Source organism: Bemisia tabaci, chromosome 5 (assembly GCF_918797505.1).
Source record: "Bemisia tabaci chromosome 5, PGI_BMITA_v3".
Lineage (NCBI taxonomy): Eukaryota > Metazoa > Arthropoda > Insecta > Hemiptera > Aleyrodidae > Bemisia > Bemisia tabaci.
Window position 1 is genome coordinate 54,476,272 of NC_092797.1, and position 15,988 is coordinate 54,492,259.

The 15,988-nt window shown below is 38.8% G+C and overlaps 1 protein-coding gene across 1 annotated transcript in view; it reads right to left on the reverse strand.

Annotated features, from left to right (window-relative positions):
• Positions 1–15,988, reverse strand: part of LOC109039886 (Ionotropic receptor 8a) — a 67,330-nt gene that overhangs the window by 49,341 nt on the left and 2,001 nt on the right. Inside the window, exons 2-5 of the mRNA XM_072300954.1 lie at positions 10,072–10,268; positions 5,428–5,643; positions 2,533–2,632; positions 86–263 (exon numbers count right to left, since the gene is read on the reverse strand). Of these exons, the coding sequence (XP_072157055.1) occupies positions 86–263; positions 2,533–2,632; positions 5,428–5,643; positions 10,072–10,268 (691 nt within the window). The remainder of the gene's footprint in view (positions 1–85; positions 264–2,532; positions 2,633–5,427; positions 5,644–10,071; positions 10,269–15,988) is intronic.

Sequence of the window (15,988 nt, forward strand, 5' to 3'; positions counted from 1 at the left end):
CGCTTTGGGATGAATTGATGGTTAATAATATCGTATAAGAGCATGGCCATGGGTCATATCTTTTAAGGCATACTTTAAAACTGACCTGCATTCGTATGGGTAGAGCCTTGGGTTGTTTTGGGCACTGTAAGGCGAGTATTTATCGAGGAGACAGAGCAGTACGGCAGTCATGATAAGAGCAGCAACGATACTCAACCACACCTCAAGCTTTAATACTGTCATGAACTTAAAAATTGTTGTTTTCCTGATTCCTTTTCGAATAACTGAAAGTAGCCAAAACCTTAATAATTAATGGGAAAGAGAAGAAATAAAAAAAATTGATTCTTTCAAAGCTACAAATAGATTAACTAAATTAAGTATATTAAAATCCTGTACCGATAAATCATCATTACTTTACAAAAAAAAATTTCAAAGGACGTTTCTGTTTCACGAAAAAACCAATGGTACGACTCTTAAACTCCCTCGTCTCAAATTTTTGAAAACACGAGCGTTCAAAAAGTCCAAATATTGTCAGACTTCTCCTATTAACTTGGTCCAGTGTGCGGCGCGGCGGATGTAGCGCATCGTTAACTCAATCTTGAGATTTCATTGCGTTGCGAACGAGGGACTTAAGACAATTAAAGTTTAAATCAACATTAACCAATTTACATAAGGCGCTTGTGGTTGTTGGAAAGCTCCAAGTCAGAGTAGGTTAAATTGGCCTTTGAGAATGAATTAATTTGGATGAACTACCCGACCGGCATTCACAACTTAGGACCAGTGGTGATTCTTCAAAGTTGACAACGCGAGTTTTCTTTCATTTTAATCCTTTGAAAATATCGATCTTTGGTGCGGCAAGCTGCTTCGCTAAGTATCGAATCATTCACTTAAAAGGAGGGAAAACATCCGCCTACAAAAACTGCGGGTCGAATGAGAAAAGGAGAAACAGGAAGGAGGGCTAAATTCATATCCACCGAACTATTGACCTTCAACGGCACAATGTTACTTATTATTTGTGGCGGCGCACTTTTCAGTTTTCTAGGTTTATTAAACTATTTCTCTGTGGCGTGATGATGCAAAAACTTGGGACTACTTATTTTTACAAAAACTACAGCAGAGATTTGTGTCCCCCAGAATTTGAGACCCAAGATTGATTCATATCATTGAGGGTTTTATTTTTTTATTTTTATTTTTTTTACTGTAGATACTCTGACGGAAAAAAGGCCAATTGAAAATTGAAAATCAACCAAGTCACGATGAAACCATTTTAGTTGAGCAATGGTGCAGAAATCAGAGGGAAGAACCAATTTAATTGATATTTACGACAGCCCATGAAATGCATTAATAAATAGAATTAGAGGGGAAAAAACCAGCGAATTTTAGTGCGCTTTTCAGGACCTATCAATTTGTTTGTTATCTCTTGACATAGCGTCCCCACTTGTAAAGTCATCAAATAGATGAATCAGGAAATCAAATTTCAAAAAAATGAGCACATGAATGAATGATAAAGTGATGGAAAATAAAATTATCCCATTATAACGCAAATGAGAAATACGTTGGTCGTGTTGAACTTCAACTTAACTTTAGTATATGCGATCTAACTTGAAAATCCACTCGTTTTTCACCAGGAAATGAATGAATTGAAAATCGCTGAAGCCGTCAATTAGGTTTTTTTTTTTTTTTTTTTTTTTTTTTTTTTTTTTTTACGATCACTTAACAGTGATCTCATGCGCTTACAACGAGGAATGATGTTCCGTAATAATACCAGTACTGTAAAACTGTCCATTAGTTCGTTATTTCCAAGTATCCCCTTTTAAACGAAGGTTTGATTCACTCTTCTGCGAAAACTTCTGTTACACTGTCAAACTACGGACCAAAAAATGCAAAACGTACGAAAATAAAGCTTCGAATCCAATCTTTTTATAAAAAAATCAAGGCATTCTCTAATTTTAGGGCGGGTCGTTCCAGATGAAATGCCTTCAATTTGGAGAGTATGCAATCCGAAAATGTGTGGCCCCCTTGTGCCCGTCAGCACCCCGGGCTTCTGAGCGCTAATCCGACCCTGCATCGGTGCTTTCCGACGAGTTCCTTGGCACAGAAATAATGGAGCCCAGAGGAACAGAACCTTTCGAATTTATGGAAACCATGGCGGCAAAGTTGAGGAAGGAAGATTACGAAAAAGATAATGAAGTTTTTCCATGTAATAATGATTGCTTTTCAAGCTTGTTGGATTAAATTAATTAAGGGTATAGGCTTTCTTTCAAAATTTAAGGGTAGAAAAATTTCGTCAGCCTGAGGCAACATTGTAAATCTAATTTTGATGAAAAGGAGGAGGTATAATACCTACAGGCGGCAAGTAAGTAGGTAGATTCATTCTTAAAAGGGTTCAAATATAAGTCGAACTCGCAAGAAAAAGGCACATTGAAAAGATGCGTCTTTTTGACTGTTGCCTCGGGTCATCAAAATGTTGCTGCCCTTAAATTCCGAGAGAAATTCTAGGTACCGTGTGTTGTGCCCTACTGCTATTTTCGGTGACACGGACGAGTAACTCACCGATTGTGATTCCAGTTTGATCAAAGTAAGGTGGCACAAAGTCGATCACCTCCTCTCTCTCTGACGTCATGGTCAAACCCGTGGAGATCAAGTCGATTTGCTGAAAACAGGCAAAAAGTTGGTTTGTTGTAAGAGTGATTGAGCTATAAATTCTCCCGTTTCTCGATTTGTTAGCGTTTTCTTCCGTTTTATTTTAAAGTTGGAAGTGAAGAAAATAAACTCGCTTTGTCGACAAACATCTCAAGGGGCAAAGAAGGAGGACAAACAATAAACTCCTGATTGGATTTCTATTTTCAACAATCGCGAATTTCTCCTCTTGATGGGTCAGTTGTGCTGGTCGTAGAGTCATGTTTTCTTACTTGCGTCCTTCAATTTGGAATAAATAATAATTAGATCCTCTCGAAGGTCAAGTCTCTACTTTTAACGTCAGCAAGAATTTCTTGATAGAAGGAGTCGAGATATGCAAAATCTATGGGCCATAATTATAGTCGTTCCATAAATAGCTTTTTTTCCTGGATTATCGTTAATATAATTCACTGAGTGATGATTGGGTAGCCCTTTAACGTGCCATTAAGAAAAACAACGATTTGTAGACGTATGACAACACTGTCTCTATTTGAGAATCCTAGTCCCCCACTCCCCCCACTCCCCCGTTTCCCAACCTCCCCCACCCCACCCCCTCCTCCCTCACGGATCCCACTGCCACCTTCTTTTCCTCGCAGTGAATCAACCGCCCTCTCCGTACAATCAAATGTTATAAAAATATGCTCGGAATTCTTTTAAAGGGCGATTCCGAAAATTGTTAAAACATTCAAAGACCATTTTTGCGGTAATTTTAATCCTTATTGTAGGTTCTCGGCAGATATGTACATCATATTTCCGGGATTGCACCATAAGTCGTTTCTATCAGTAAATGTCTCAAAAATAACGATGAGCACACCAGTAACGTTTGAAATGCACTCCTGATTCACAATCTGTTTAAGAAATTTGCTTTTTTTAAGCTTCCCGCTTCAAAAACGGTACTACGGCACAGGTGAACATTTCATTAGAAGTGTCGTTCTATCGCCAACCCATGTGCACTAGAAAAATACACAATATTCAACATGTTCGACACCAATCCGCCAAAACACATGTGCCCGGACGAGACTCTCATAATTTGTTAACAACCCAGTACAAACCTAAGGGAATACTTCACGCATTGCGCAATGCTTGAAGTATCCCCTTAGGTTTGTAGGCGCCAGTGCGCGTTCCGCTCACGCAGTACGCCGCTCCGCTCTGCGTTGGGCTGTACTATTTAAACTCGCGGAGTCAGCGTTTTTCAACTCATGATTTTGAAATGGACCGCGTTAAACAGAAAGGAACCAAGCCACATCAGCTATTGCCAAATTTAATTGGACGAATTAATTTTTTACACGAAAACGATTGGGCGGATTTTCGTGCAAATTTCAGTGAATTTCCTCCATAGTGCGACGCAAATTCATCAAAATTTTCAAAGGAATCCGCACAAACGTTCCCTCGTAAAAAAATGACTTACCTAGTTAAATTTGGCAACAGCTGATGTGGCTTGGTTCCTTTCTGTTAAACACGGTCCAAATGTTTGCACACTCTGCGTTGATTATTTCCATCTAAATTGATGAAAACAAATATGTTTTAAAGGACAATATAAGGTGTGTTTTGTAAATATTAAGGTGGTTCCAAGTCAAATTAAATGATTTCCAAAGTGCTTCAATTTTTTCTTTTATATTTCGTGCTTTCACTGTGCTGCAGCGTGGTGCACGCGCAACAAAACGCTTAAAATTGGACGTATTCGTCTCTAAAAGATCAATGGAAAAATGGGTTAGACCCAAACATTGCGTTATTCTTGGTTGTTTCTCTTTTTTATTCATTTTGCATAGTTTCTTTCAACAAAACCATGCTCATTGATATAAATATCAAACCAAAATAAGCGGAAGTTTCCTTAAAAATAAATAATTTTCCAGGAGAATTTTGGCAACCTCCTATTATCCAGACAACTGTTCGAAATATGTAATTTGTTTACATTCACGATTTCTTATTCGCGTCAATAAAGATCCGCTTTGGTTGACCTTGTGCTCCCGATTGCCATTTTGCCCGCGGACTTACGCAGACTGTGATGTTAGGAGTGCATTTCAAACTTTGCCAATGCGCTCTTCATGATTTTTGAGACATTTCCTGATAAAGACAACTCTTATTTTTGTTCTAGCAAATGTTTGCAACAGGCCCATTTCGAAATGTAATATTTGGACCGCGTTTAGCAGAAAGGAACCATGTCACATTAGCTATTAGCCAAATTAAACCGGTCAATTTGATTTATTGTATGAAAACGGTTGTGCGGATTTTAGTGCAAATTTCAGTGAATTTTCTGCAGAATATGAGGCAAATTCTTTGAAAATTTGAAAGGAATTTGCTCAAACACTCTCTTGTAAAAAATTACATTGCTTTGTTAAATTTGCCAATTACTGACGTGGCTTTGGTTCCTTTCTGCTCAACCCGGTTCATGTGTAAGCTTGCACAAGAGGCCTTCTGAAACTTCCAAAAGGCTTCCACCGGCAAATCATCCAAATCAACATGCCGGAAAGAAGGGGAGGGGAGTATTATTCTGCCGTGCTGAGGAAGAACGCCGTATGAGCCACCAGGCGTTGACAAATTTCCTCTGATAAAACACAAATTTCCTCGTAAATGTATGAATATTTTCCTTCCAATTTTTCAGATGATATTGTTCGCAATTTCACCTACAAACTCTGAAAATGTAAAGGAAAAATATTCATAATTTCCCTCAAAAATGAACGATTTATCGAAGGAACTTTGGCAACTCTCGGATGTTCATACGGCGTTAGCACGGGAGTATTGTTGAAGGAGTGTGCCCTCTAAACTTACCCCAGTGGCAAGGTCTCCAACGAGGCCACTCCATGTCCCGTTGGGGGAGCGTTTGCCGAAGGACTCTTTGATGACCAGCTGATAATCGAATTTCATATCCTCGGCGAGTTTTTCGACCAACTCGATGCAGTAGCCCTCCCAGATCTCGTTCCCCATCGCGTCTCGACGGACGAGCCCTGTGTCTGGGTCCGTGGAAGGGTAGGACCAGGGTATAGCCTGCTCAGAGGACAATGCAACTTGCGTACAATCAATTGGATTGCATTTCGCAAAAAGGAACCAAGAGTATTCCAATGATGCTAAGATCGTGCGACTTACATTCTTTGTAATATGATTAATGAAATCATGCAAAACATTAAATTTACAAAGGTAATTTTCGTCTTGAAATAAAGTTTACTAGGAGTAAAGATGAAATGTGTTTAGATGATCACTTTATATTTGCAAGCTAAAAAAATTGCACAATCTTAGCGATATTGGAATGCTCTAGGTTCCTTTTTGCAAGATGCAATCTAATTTTAAAAACATATATTTAGTAGAGTCTCCATTATCCGCAGTGATTCGGACAAAAGGTACCATGAATTATGTAATATCGCGGAAAACTCAAAACTACAAGCAGCAACAACGTTTTTTTTTTAAAAAAAGGCATTTAAAATTCATTTCGGAACTCTCCACTACAGATTTGGAATATTCATTTGCTCCGTTTTTTGGGCTGAAACTTTTTCCACGTGCCTCGTGTACTCACTCTGCTACTTCCAGTTTTTTAAGGCTCTTTGAACAGCATGCAAGCCTTAATTGACCAGCTCTCTCAATCAGCTCTCTCACAAGTCTGAACAGTCCCTTTGACCAGCTAACTCAAAAAAAAGAAGAAGAAGCTAAAAGGTCACTCAGATTATCCGCGGATAATCGAGGCCTACCCGCCTGCCTGTAATTGAGGCATTTTTCGGTAAAAGGGCGTATGAGTCTTCCAATGCTGCTATAGGATTGTGTAACGTAGTTCTCTAAGTAACTTGTCCGACAGTTCAGCTGTGAACTTTTCCCTGAATCTGCCCCGAGTTCTTCCTCACTATTGTCAGGAAAGTAAAGCGACCTCGAATGAATTTCATCTGCCTCAAACGTTATAAAAAATTTCACAATCTCAGCAGCATTGCGAGCCTCATACGCCCTTTTACCGAAAAATGCCTCAATTGAGAACTTTGTTTCAGTTTACCCAATATTTTAGTTGATTGCATTTATTATTTTCTTTTCCCCAATGGACAATTTGGAGGCACAAGAAGGAGTGAGAGAGAGGAATCAGGAAGGAGAAAAGAGTGGGAAAAAATCAGAGTGGAATCCCAGAGCGATATTTGAATCCTCGCTAAACTGCCATACACAATCCGCAGAACATCGCATCTCTGCACTCGAAGTGTAATACCATTCTGACGTAGGTCCTGGAAAGCATGGATTTAGATAGGCAACGAAGATCAACCCAAAACAAGACTTAAGCGTGGCGTCAAACGAGAGACAAAATGCTTAAAAATACACCAAACGCACATTTGTGCGCTGGTATTCTTTTGATCTTTAAAACATTAGTTAGCGCGCAGAGCCTTTTTCAACCGCACACGGGCCCGGAATTACGCCTTCGTTAATAGGACGTCTCGGATTCCGCTTTCAATGGCAACTGACGCAAAAAGAGAAAAATAAATAAAGGGGGAAAAGTTAGCGAGACGATTTTTTATTTGACGCATGCATGAAACGATTAAATGGGTAATTTTTTGCACTCTCGGCGAACGGACTGAAATGTTATTAAATATTAGTCGACTTCAGGGAGACTGTGGGTACTGCTTGACATTTTTTATGTATGATGCCCATTTTCTGATGGCCCCCAGAGCTCATTAGAGGGAATGTATTTAAGGACTCATGTGATTTTGTATTATGCAAAGAAATGTTGAGAAACGCTTTATGATCAATATTAAGGAATTTAGGTGCTCATAACTTAAAATCAATATACCGTAGGATTTTTCTGAGCGGTTGTCATGAAATGCAAACACTTAAGTCCAAATGAACCGAGTTTATCAAAAAGGAACCAACCCTAATTTTCGAAAAAATTGAGTCAAAAATATTTTTGAGTTTCACATATTTTCTCCTGGCAAAAAAAAGAAAAACTGAAAATCTAAAAGTCTAAAAGTCTAAAAAAAAAAAAAAAAAAAAAAAAAAAAAAAAATCTTGTGAAAGGAGAGGCTAAAGTTTACTTTTTACTTACTTAAAGACTTATGAAGTAGTAAAACTTCAACCATATTTTTCTCAGTTTCAACTACCTAATGTGGGTTGGTTCCCTTCTGATGAACTCGGTTCACATCATGCCGTAAAGATATCGACGAAATTACCATTTTTAAATTTTACACGAGAGTATAATATGTGAACAGGAGTTCTTAAATAAAAATTATTCTAATTACAATATCCTAATTTTGTGCTGTGTTTTCAATGCTCCAATGCTTTGATTTTTATTAAGTTTCTTAAATAGGATTGAAAATCATTATTACGTCCTCGGTTTCCTTTACATTAACGTCGCCGTTGTGCCAATATCAAAGCCGCGAATGAGTCTGGAAAACGTGGAGGGGGTAAAAGCGTACTGGAGCTCAAAGCTAATATTTAAAAGCCATCCTTGTTTTCGTCCTGATGAGATTGCCTTTTTTCCTGCGACCGTTTCAATCCAACAACTCTTTTCCCATTTTCCTGTGTTTGTTTTGTCCACGGGACAAATTATTCCATCAGTGGTCAAAGGAATCTGTTTTATCTTCCTGTAAGCCAGGAGCCGGTAATCTCATCACATTGGTAAACTTATAAAATCTCCTAAATGACGATCATATTCATTCTAACAATAGCTCCTTCCTTAAAATTGCCTTTATTGATTACATTTTATTGCATTGCGATTAAACCAGGTTTAAGAAAACGTTTGATCGAGCATTCAAAAGTCGAACAATTTTAAGGAACATTTTTTAGAAAATATATCCCGAGTAACGAATGTATCAATGGCGGAACTTAACAAATTTACACAAGGAATTAAGCGCGAGACATGCTCCAAAGTTGCAAACAACTTCGTTTCCCTGCCGAAAAATTACTTTTACTCGAAGTATATATGTGTCGTTTTTTTGATACTGTCGCAGGCAATTAGTCAAATCAGGCATTTTATCAAATGCCTCGGCAGATAGTCAAATTTTGACAGTTTATGAACCTGTTTAAATTAATAACAAGAAGCTCATGAGTTTTCAGTATTTTAGAAAAAATGACTCATTAAATCTTCGAATCTCTTTGTTTCTTCCTCTGCAAACGTTCTCCGTGGATTTAATAATACAAATTTTTAAAAAAAAATTGTGTTTCATGCGACATGCTGTAAATTTCAACATGTTTGTTCAGGAGCTAAAAGCCGGTTAAAATATACTTTTTTATGCCACACATTTTCACAGAGATTTCTCTCTCACATGAGCTATGAATCGTTATGTCTAAAATCAGCAGAAGAATCAAAAATTTAATCTAAGTAAGAATAATCAGCCACTTGCCTGGGCATTTGATGAAATGCCTGATTTGACTATTTGCCTGCGACAATACTCCTGCTGCAGAAACTTTTTCAACCCTCCATTGTCGTATTGTACAATTTGAAAACTTCGATTTGATGCGACCTTACGAGGCGTTTTTTGTGTGTTTTTTTGGTGTATTTTTAGGTATTTATGGACGTATATTGGCGAATAGTTGTCGAATATTTCCTGTGTGCTGGTATGGATAACTCAATTTTCAGTCTCGGTGGACTGACGTTGACGTTTGGCGCGGCGCACGGTGGATCGAGTCAATTAGAGAGGTCGGACATGCAATTTTTGACTGAAACTGCAAGTTCTGATGTTTCTTTCATCATATTTTAAACTTCAAGGGGTGGTTCCAGAAGTAAATTTTACGAGGAAACCAATGAAACCACTTTTAGAACCTTCAAGTCTCGTATAAACGGAGTTATAAGTGTTTGAAGTTTCCAAATTTTGTCCGACCTCTCCCTTTGCCTCGATCCATTGTGCGGTGGCCCCTTAGAGATATTTACCACGCGTCTGGACGTAATGAAATCTTGCCTCTCTATAGTGATAAATGGAAAACGCTCCCTCACAAAACGACGTGAGTGCAAACTCCTACATACGTGTTAAAACAGTCAGCTTTCCTATTTCTCTACTCTTTTTCTTCTTGTTTTCTTTTTTCTTATCTTCTAACTCAATTCATTGACTATGCATTGATTGTCTGACCTATACTTACTTACTGCATCGATTATCGAACCTAATTACTTAGTGCATTGATTGTCTGATATATTGCCTTAATTACGGTTTTATTTATTTATTATTATTTATTTATTTATTTTATCTATCTATTATCTCATGTACTACATTTGTGTAATACTCAAAAGAAAAAGAAAAATCAGTCTCATTGGTGGAAAAGAACTTCAACCCTCCCTTTTCATCGGCGGATCCAGCAAATTGGCAACATTGTTTTTCTCCATTTAAACCTATGGAAATGTATCGATCTCCAAAGGGTCCAGGTGCTCCGGCAAGAATCGATTATTTAAAATAGGTTTAAATGGAGAGAATCCGGCGTTGCCAAATTGCTGGATCCGCCACTGTCCTTTTTACGACTTACCAATGTGGTGCCGACTCTGAAGAAGCGCCGAAGTGGTTTGATGTCGGAATCGTTGTGGACCTGGATATCTGCAGATTCCGAGGTGGCGAAAGGTGCCAGCTCAGGAGGAGTTGACCGATTAAATGATCTGAACTCGAAATACGTCTGATAGTGCAGCCGTTTGAAGTCCTCCTCAAATTTCAAGACGGACGAGTTCCCTACCTTTGAACAAACACACAAAATATCATGCTAGAAGTGATGACGCAAGAAATGCTACACTGATCAAAATATTTATGTTCTCGTGCTACTCTTGGTTAATGCGTATAGGCAACGCGAGAAGGAAACAGAACTTCGATTAGATAATTTTAGCCGCACGGAGGGTGTCCTATGGCCTATCTTGAAAATGGAAGGCAAAATTGCAATTCGTGTAAATTCCGTTCCTTTTCATGCCGGCTCAGCTTCAGTTATATTTTTACTCAGAGAATGCCACTGAATATTCGTAATTCTTTTTACAGAATGTGTAGACAACGCGAGGAAGAAACAGAACTTCGATTAGATAATTTTAGCTGCACGGAGGATGTTCTATTGCCCACCTCAAAAATTGAAGGCAAAATTGCAATTCGTGTAAATTCCATTCCCTCTCATGTTGGCTCAGCTTCGGTTATATTTTCAATCAGAGAATTCCGCTGATTATTCGTAATTCTTTTTATAGAATGTCTCTACAATAAATCATGGGGATTTGCATAGCATTCCAACAATGTTGGAAGTATAAATGTGCTGCCAACATCTCCACTGAGGATTCGAGAGGAAAGATAGCAGAATTATTTGTGATTTAAAAAGGTCTATTGAGACATATTATATAGAGATCGTAAGATGACTGTGAATGGAGACGGCTCCACTTAGCCGTCTAGTAAGAGGAATTTACATTCAAGGCAAGCTCAAACGTATTTGAGAGGATAAAAGCGTTTGATCTGACTAACTTTATTAACTTCCAGCATTTCCTCGTGCGATTGTATATTTCAGGCACGGGGTAAACAGACGCTCGCGAAACAGGATATAACAAATGCAACGAATAAAAGTAAAAAGAGGAGAATAGTGAAGTTTCCCCTGGAAAGACGGAGAGAGCTGGACAAAAGATGAGTGGGGAAGGTTTCTCGGAGACAGATTTTGAGCGGACCCCTCATTTCTTGAAACTAATTAAGGGAGCACGGAAAACTGACGAAAGGTTTCTCGAGGCAAAAAAAAAATGTGTACTTGGTGGAACGCAGGGATGCAGGGATGCAGGGATGCAGGGTCGCAGGGTCGCAGGGTTGCAGGGTTGCAGGGTCAGAGGGGAGGATTTGGCGAACATAGGGTAAAGCGCCACGACCGTAATACTCAGGAGCCTCAGCTGAAAGGGAGCAATAACACGTGTGACACACACACACACTCAGAGTTAAGAAATTTCGTGAAAGATTATAAAAAGAAATTTCATGAGGAAATTTCAAGAAATTTCATGACATTTTAGGAAATTTCATTTATAACTCAGAATTTAGGGTTAAACCCTACAAACTTATGAATCTCCTTAAGTCCCTTTATACGCACGTGGTGAACGGGTGGTTTTTATACGAGGATTAAAAATAAACAAGTGTTACGGAATAAAACAAAATAATATGAACTATGCAAAACGATTATCCGGATATCGGAACTTGGCTGTTTTGAAAACGCCTTCAAATGCGGCGTGATACCTCACGCATTCCGGAGAGTTCAAATAGTTGTATCATTGCGCCTTAGAAATGCAACGGAAGATTAAAATGGAAATGGCCTTCATGCACGCTGGGCTAGTCGATTTCCTTTGACAATTTTGCAGCCGTGAATGCATAGGTTAAGTGCGCACAGAGTTAAGAAATTTCGTGAAAGATTATAAAAAGAAATTTCATGAAATTTTAGGAAATTTCATTTAACACTCAGAATTTAGGATTAAACCCTACAAACTTATGAATCTCCTTAAGTCCCTTTATACGCACGTGGTAAACTGTCAAAGGGAACTTTAGAAATACCCAGGAAGTTGAGTAAAACAGCAAAAACATAATTTTAAATTTTTTTCCTCAAATTTTGGTTGAACACACAGCCGTACCGGTTGAACACCAAAATAAATTTTACGGATAAAGTAAGACGTTAGCGATCACAAGCCCAGATCACACGGAGGCGAAATTGAGTTGAAAATGGCACATCGGTGCTTTTGTTGAGTGTTGATGCCAGAATCTAGATTCAGTTGTGTTCACACGTCCGACTGCGAAAATGACGTAAAAATGGCGGAAAGCGGGGGAAAAAGTGTAAACAAACAAAACATTTTTTATTATAGTGAATTTCGTCGCGCTTATTTCTAGCTTTTTTTAATATGTAAGTTGTTAATTTAAATTACAAATAAGTAATGAATGATATTCCTACGTTCACTTTACTTGCTTGGACGATTCCGCTGTTGGGGGCATATTATCAATTCAAACTAAAGGCGAAGAAACCGGCCGAAGGAGATTTTGGGCTAGGTTAGGCAATGGTTTCTTAGAGGCATCTAGAGTCCCTTTATACTGAGAGTCGAGACAATTCGGCTCATGGATGTCACAAACGGGAATAAAGATTACAGAAATTGAACGTTTTTCGGAATCTTTGATCGGCCCATTCTCAAATGCCTTTCTCCGTTCCTCCTCTCATTCCGTTTGTTCCTTGCCGAACCCGTAATTCCCTGGTCCACTCCAGATTATAATCTTTGCAATTGGTGAAAATGTAATCTTTATTCCCGTTTGTGACACTGTGGAGGCCTAAAATACGGGAACCAATCAGAAATGGATTCAAATTGTCTTGACTCTCAGTATAAAGGGACTCTAGAGGCATCTCGCAGCACGTTTACTTCCATTTTCCACTATACTATAACTCTACACTCTAATACATTTAATTTTTACAAATTTTACATATATAACAAGAAACTTCCTTCAAAAGAGTCACATTACTCTAATTAGGCCACTTGAACAAAAAACGTGGTGATAGCTGTTGCTTTCCGACATCATCGATGATCGTGAAAATAGCGCGGGCCGCCGGAGAGTTCAAATAGTTGTATCATTGCGCCTTAGGAATGCGACGGAAGATGAAAATTGAAATCGCCTTCATGCACGCTGGCCTTGTCGATTTCCTTTTAGTCCAGGCGCCTGGTAAGTCTACCTGGAATTTTGGGTACACAGCGATTTTTTTGGCTTACTTTATGTTTTTGGGTCGCTGAATCCGAATCTGAAGTTTCCTACCGCGTGCCTGGTGAGCATTTTCCGCCATTTTGAAAAAATGGCCTGAAAAGGCCTTTTTTTGCGGTTTTTTAAATATAGCGGCTACGCATGAGAAAAAGTCCCGGATTTAGTTAATGTTTTGAATAGCTGACATAATTTGGAAGAAAATGGTGTATACATATGCTAGGTTTGCTTAAAAATTGAGGACGATACAGCATCGTGAACATTGCGCCTACTCACGTTTTCGCAGCGCACCCGTCAACGCGCGGTCCGGCTCGCCGCGCGGTCCGGCAAGTTCGGAAGCGTTCCAAAATAACGAGTTACGAAGTTCCTCACTTTTTGAGCGAACCTAGCATATTTATATGCCATTTTCTTTCAAATTACGCCAGTTATTCGAAACATTAACTAAATCCGGGACTTTTTCTCATGCGTAGCCGCTATAAAAAAAAAAAAAACCGTAAAAATAGGGCCTTTTTAAACCATTTTTTCAAAATTGCGGAAAATGCTCACCAGATACGCGGTAGGAAACTTCAGATTCGGATTCAGCGACCCAAAAAAACATATAGTAAGCCAAAAAAATCGCTGTGTACCCGAAATTCCAGGTAGCCCCAGTTTCAGCTACCACGCGCCTGGCCTATTTGACATTTTTGCAGTTGTGAATGCATAGCTGATGTGCGCTCCAGCTAGAATTGTATTTTGCAAATGGGTGGTTTTTATACGAGGATTAAAAATAAACAAGTGTTGCGGAATAAAACAAAATAATATGAACTATGCAAAACGATTATCCGGATATCGGAACTTGGCTGTTTTGAAAACGTCTTCAAATGCGACGTGATACCTCACGCATTCCGGAGAGTTCAAATAGTTGTATCATTGCGCCTTAGAAATGCAACGGAAGATTAAAATGTAAATAGCCTCTATGCACGCTGGGCTTGTCGATTGCCTTTGGCAGTTTTGCAGTCGTGCATGCATAGGTTAAGTGCGCACACACTAGACTCCTCGGCGTTAGAGTTGCCAAATTCTCGTACTATAAATGACCAAATAAGCAATGCATAATTGCATATCGACGGTGTAAGTCGGCTACCTTATAAGTCTGTTTGCGACGTCGCAGACTTCCTGTCATACTTTGTTTTTTAAACGGGAAACTAATCAACGGCAATTCTTTAAAACTGCCGTGATTTTTCTTCACTGTGCAAAGACAATTTTGCTTCAACTTCAAGGAATGATGTCAATTTGTTCCCCTTTAAACAAATATCATTGAGGCGGAGATTTTCAGACGCACTGCAAACGAGATATGTGATTGCCGACTTACACCGTCGATATGTCTCAGCCGCACGAAAAAAATGAAATTGGTGGTTAAACAATTTTGTAGTTTAAAAAAGTGTCCGATCTAGCTCTATCACCCTCTCCCTTCAACTCATTTTTCTATCGATTTTATCATTTTTTTCACGGCATGTCTTGCTCCCCTACTACCATTTTTTTGGGGTTATAGATATTTTCGCGGCCTCTAGAACCGTGATTCCAGTCACGGGCATTTCGCTAGTATTCCAATATAGATTTTACAATGGAAAATGGTCATTAAACCACCACCGTTGTTAAATTAGCTTTCCAATATTGTAAAATCTACATTTGTAACATATATGTATTTTTTAACAATCTAATTGTTAAATCAGCAATCCATTTTTTTTCAAAACAGACATTTTATTAGGGTGAATTTCAAAAGGCATCAGGTCATCAAATGGACGTATTTCTTCCAATCGGAACTATGTGCATTAGGACATGAACCCTGAGAGCTAAAAGAATATATGCATAACAGGGCTCACGTCATTATGCACATAATCCCGTGCGGCAGAAATACGTTCAAATGTCTGAGCAGATGGTCAAATTTTGACAATTCAAGAAGTTTATCGCGTTTTTTTACGAAGACCTCGCGAGTTTTGTTAAGAAAGTCAGAATTCATCGAATAATCGAAATCGACTGGACGAGATAAGAATTTAAAGATTCTGATCATCAAAATTTCAGGCAAAACAAAGATTAACCTAACGAAATTGCGGAAAGTAACTCCTGACCAAGATCTTAAATTTTTTGTTCAGCATGGGTCACGACAAAGAATCCCCCGCCCGCCAGAAAAATCTTTCGGCGTTTCTGCTTTCGCAGCTTTCCATCATTTCATCCTTGGTTAAGCCTACTCTTACACATTTACATTCTCCGGCCCGTGCAGTTCCTGATCTGTTATACCCGGCATCAAACTCAACGCTTTCACCGAAAGGCAATTCTTGGCGATGCAATCGGTGGAATCGGGATAAAAAATACATTACTGATTTGATCTATATGAAACATTGCGGTTATTGTGGATTTTGGCGAAATGGTTCGAATGTAAATGATTCCATCGATTTATTTTGATGAAGTGGCAATGAAATTGCAACTCCTCCGTCGAAGAATGTGTCTTAGAGTCTACGGGGGGAACTGACGTCGGGTCTCTAATTTTTCTGCAATCCATGGAAAAAGGAGGGGCAAAAAACGAAGTTAATTCGCTGACGGTGAGCCTAATTACTGACGTGCTGGATTTACCTATTATTCCCGTACCGCCGATTAAAAAATGCGATGTCAGTATGTACTTAAAAAAAATATCTGAACAGCTTTTTCTGCAGTAGTCAGTCCATGCTACTATCAAAGACGCTTTT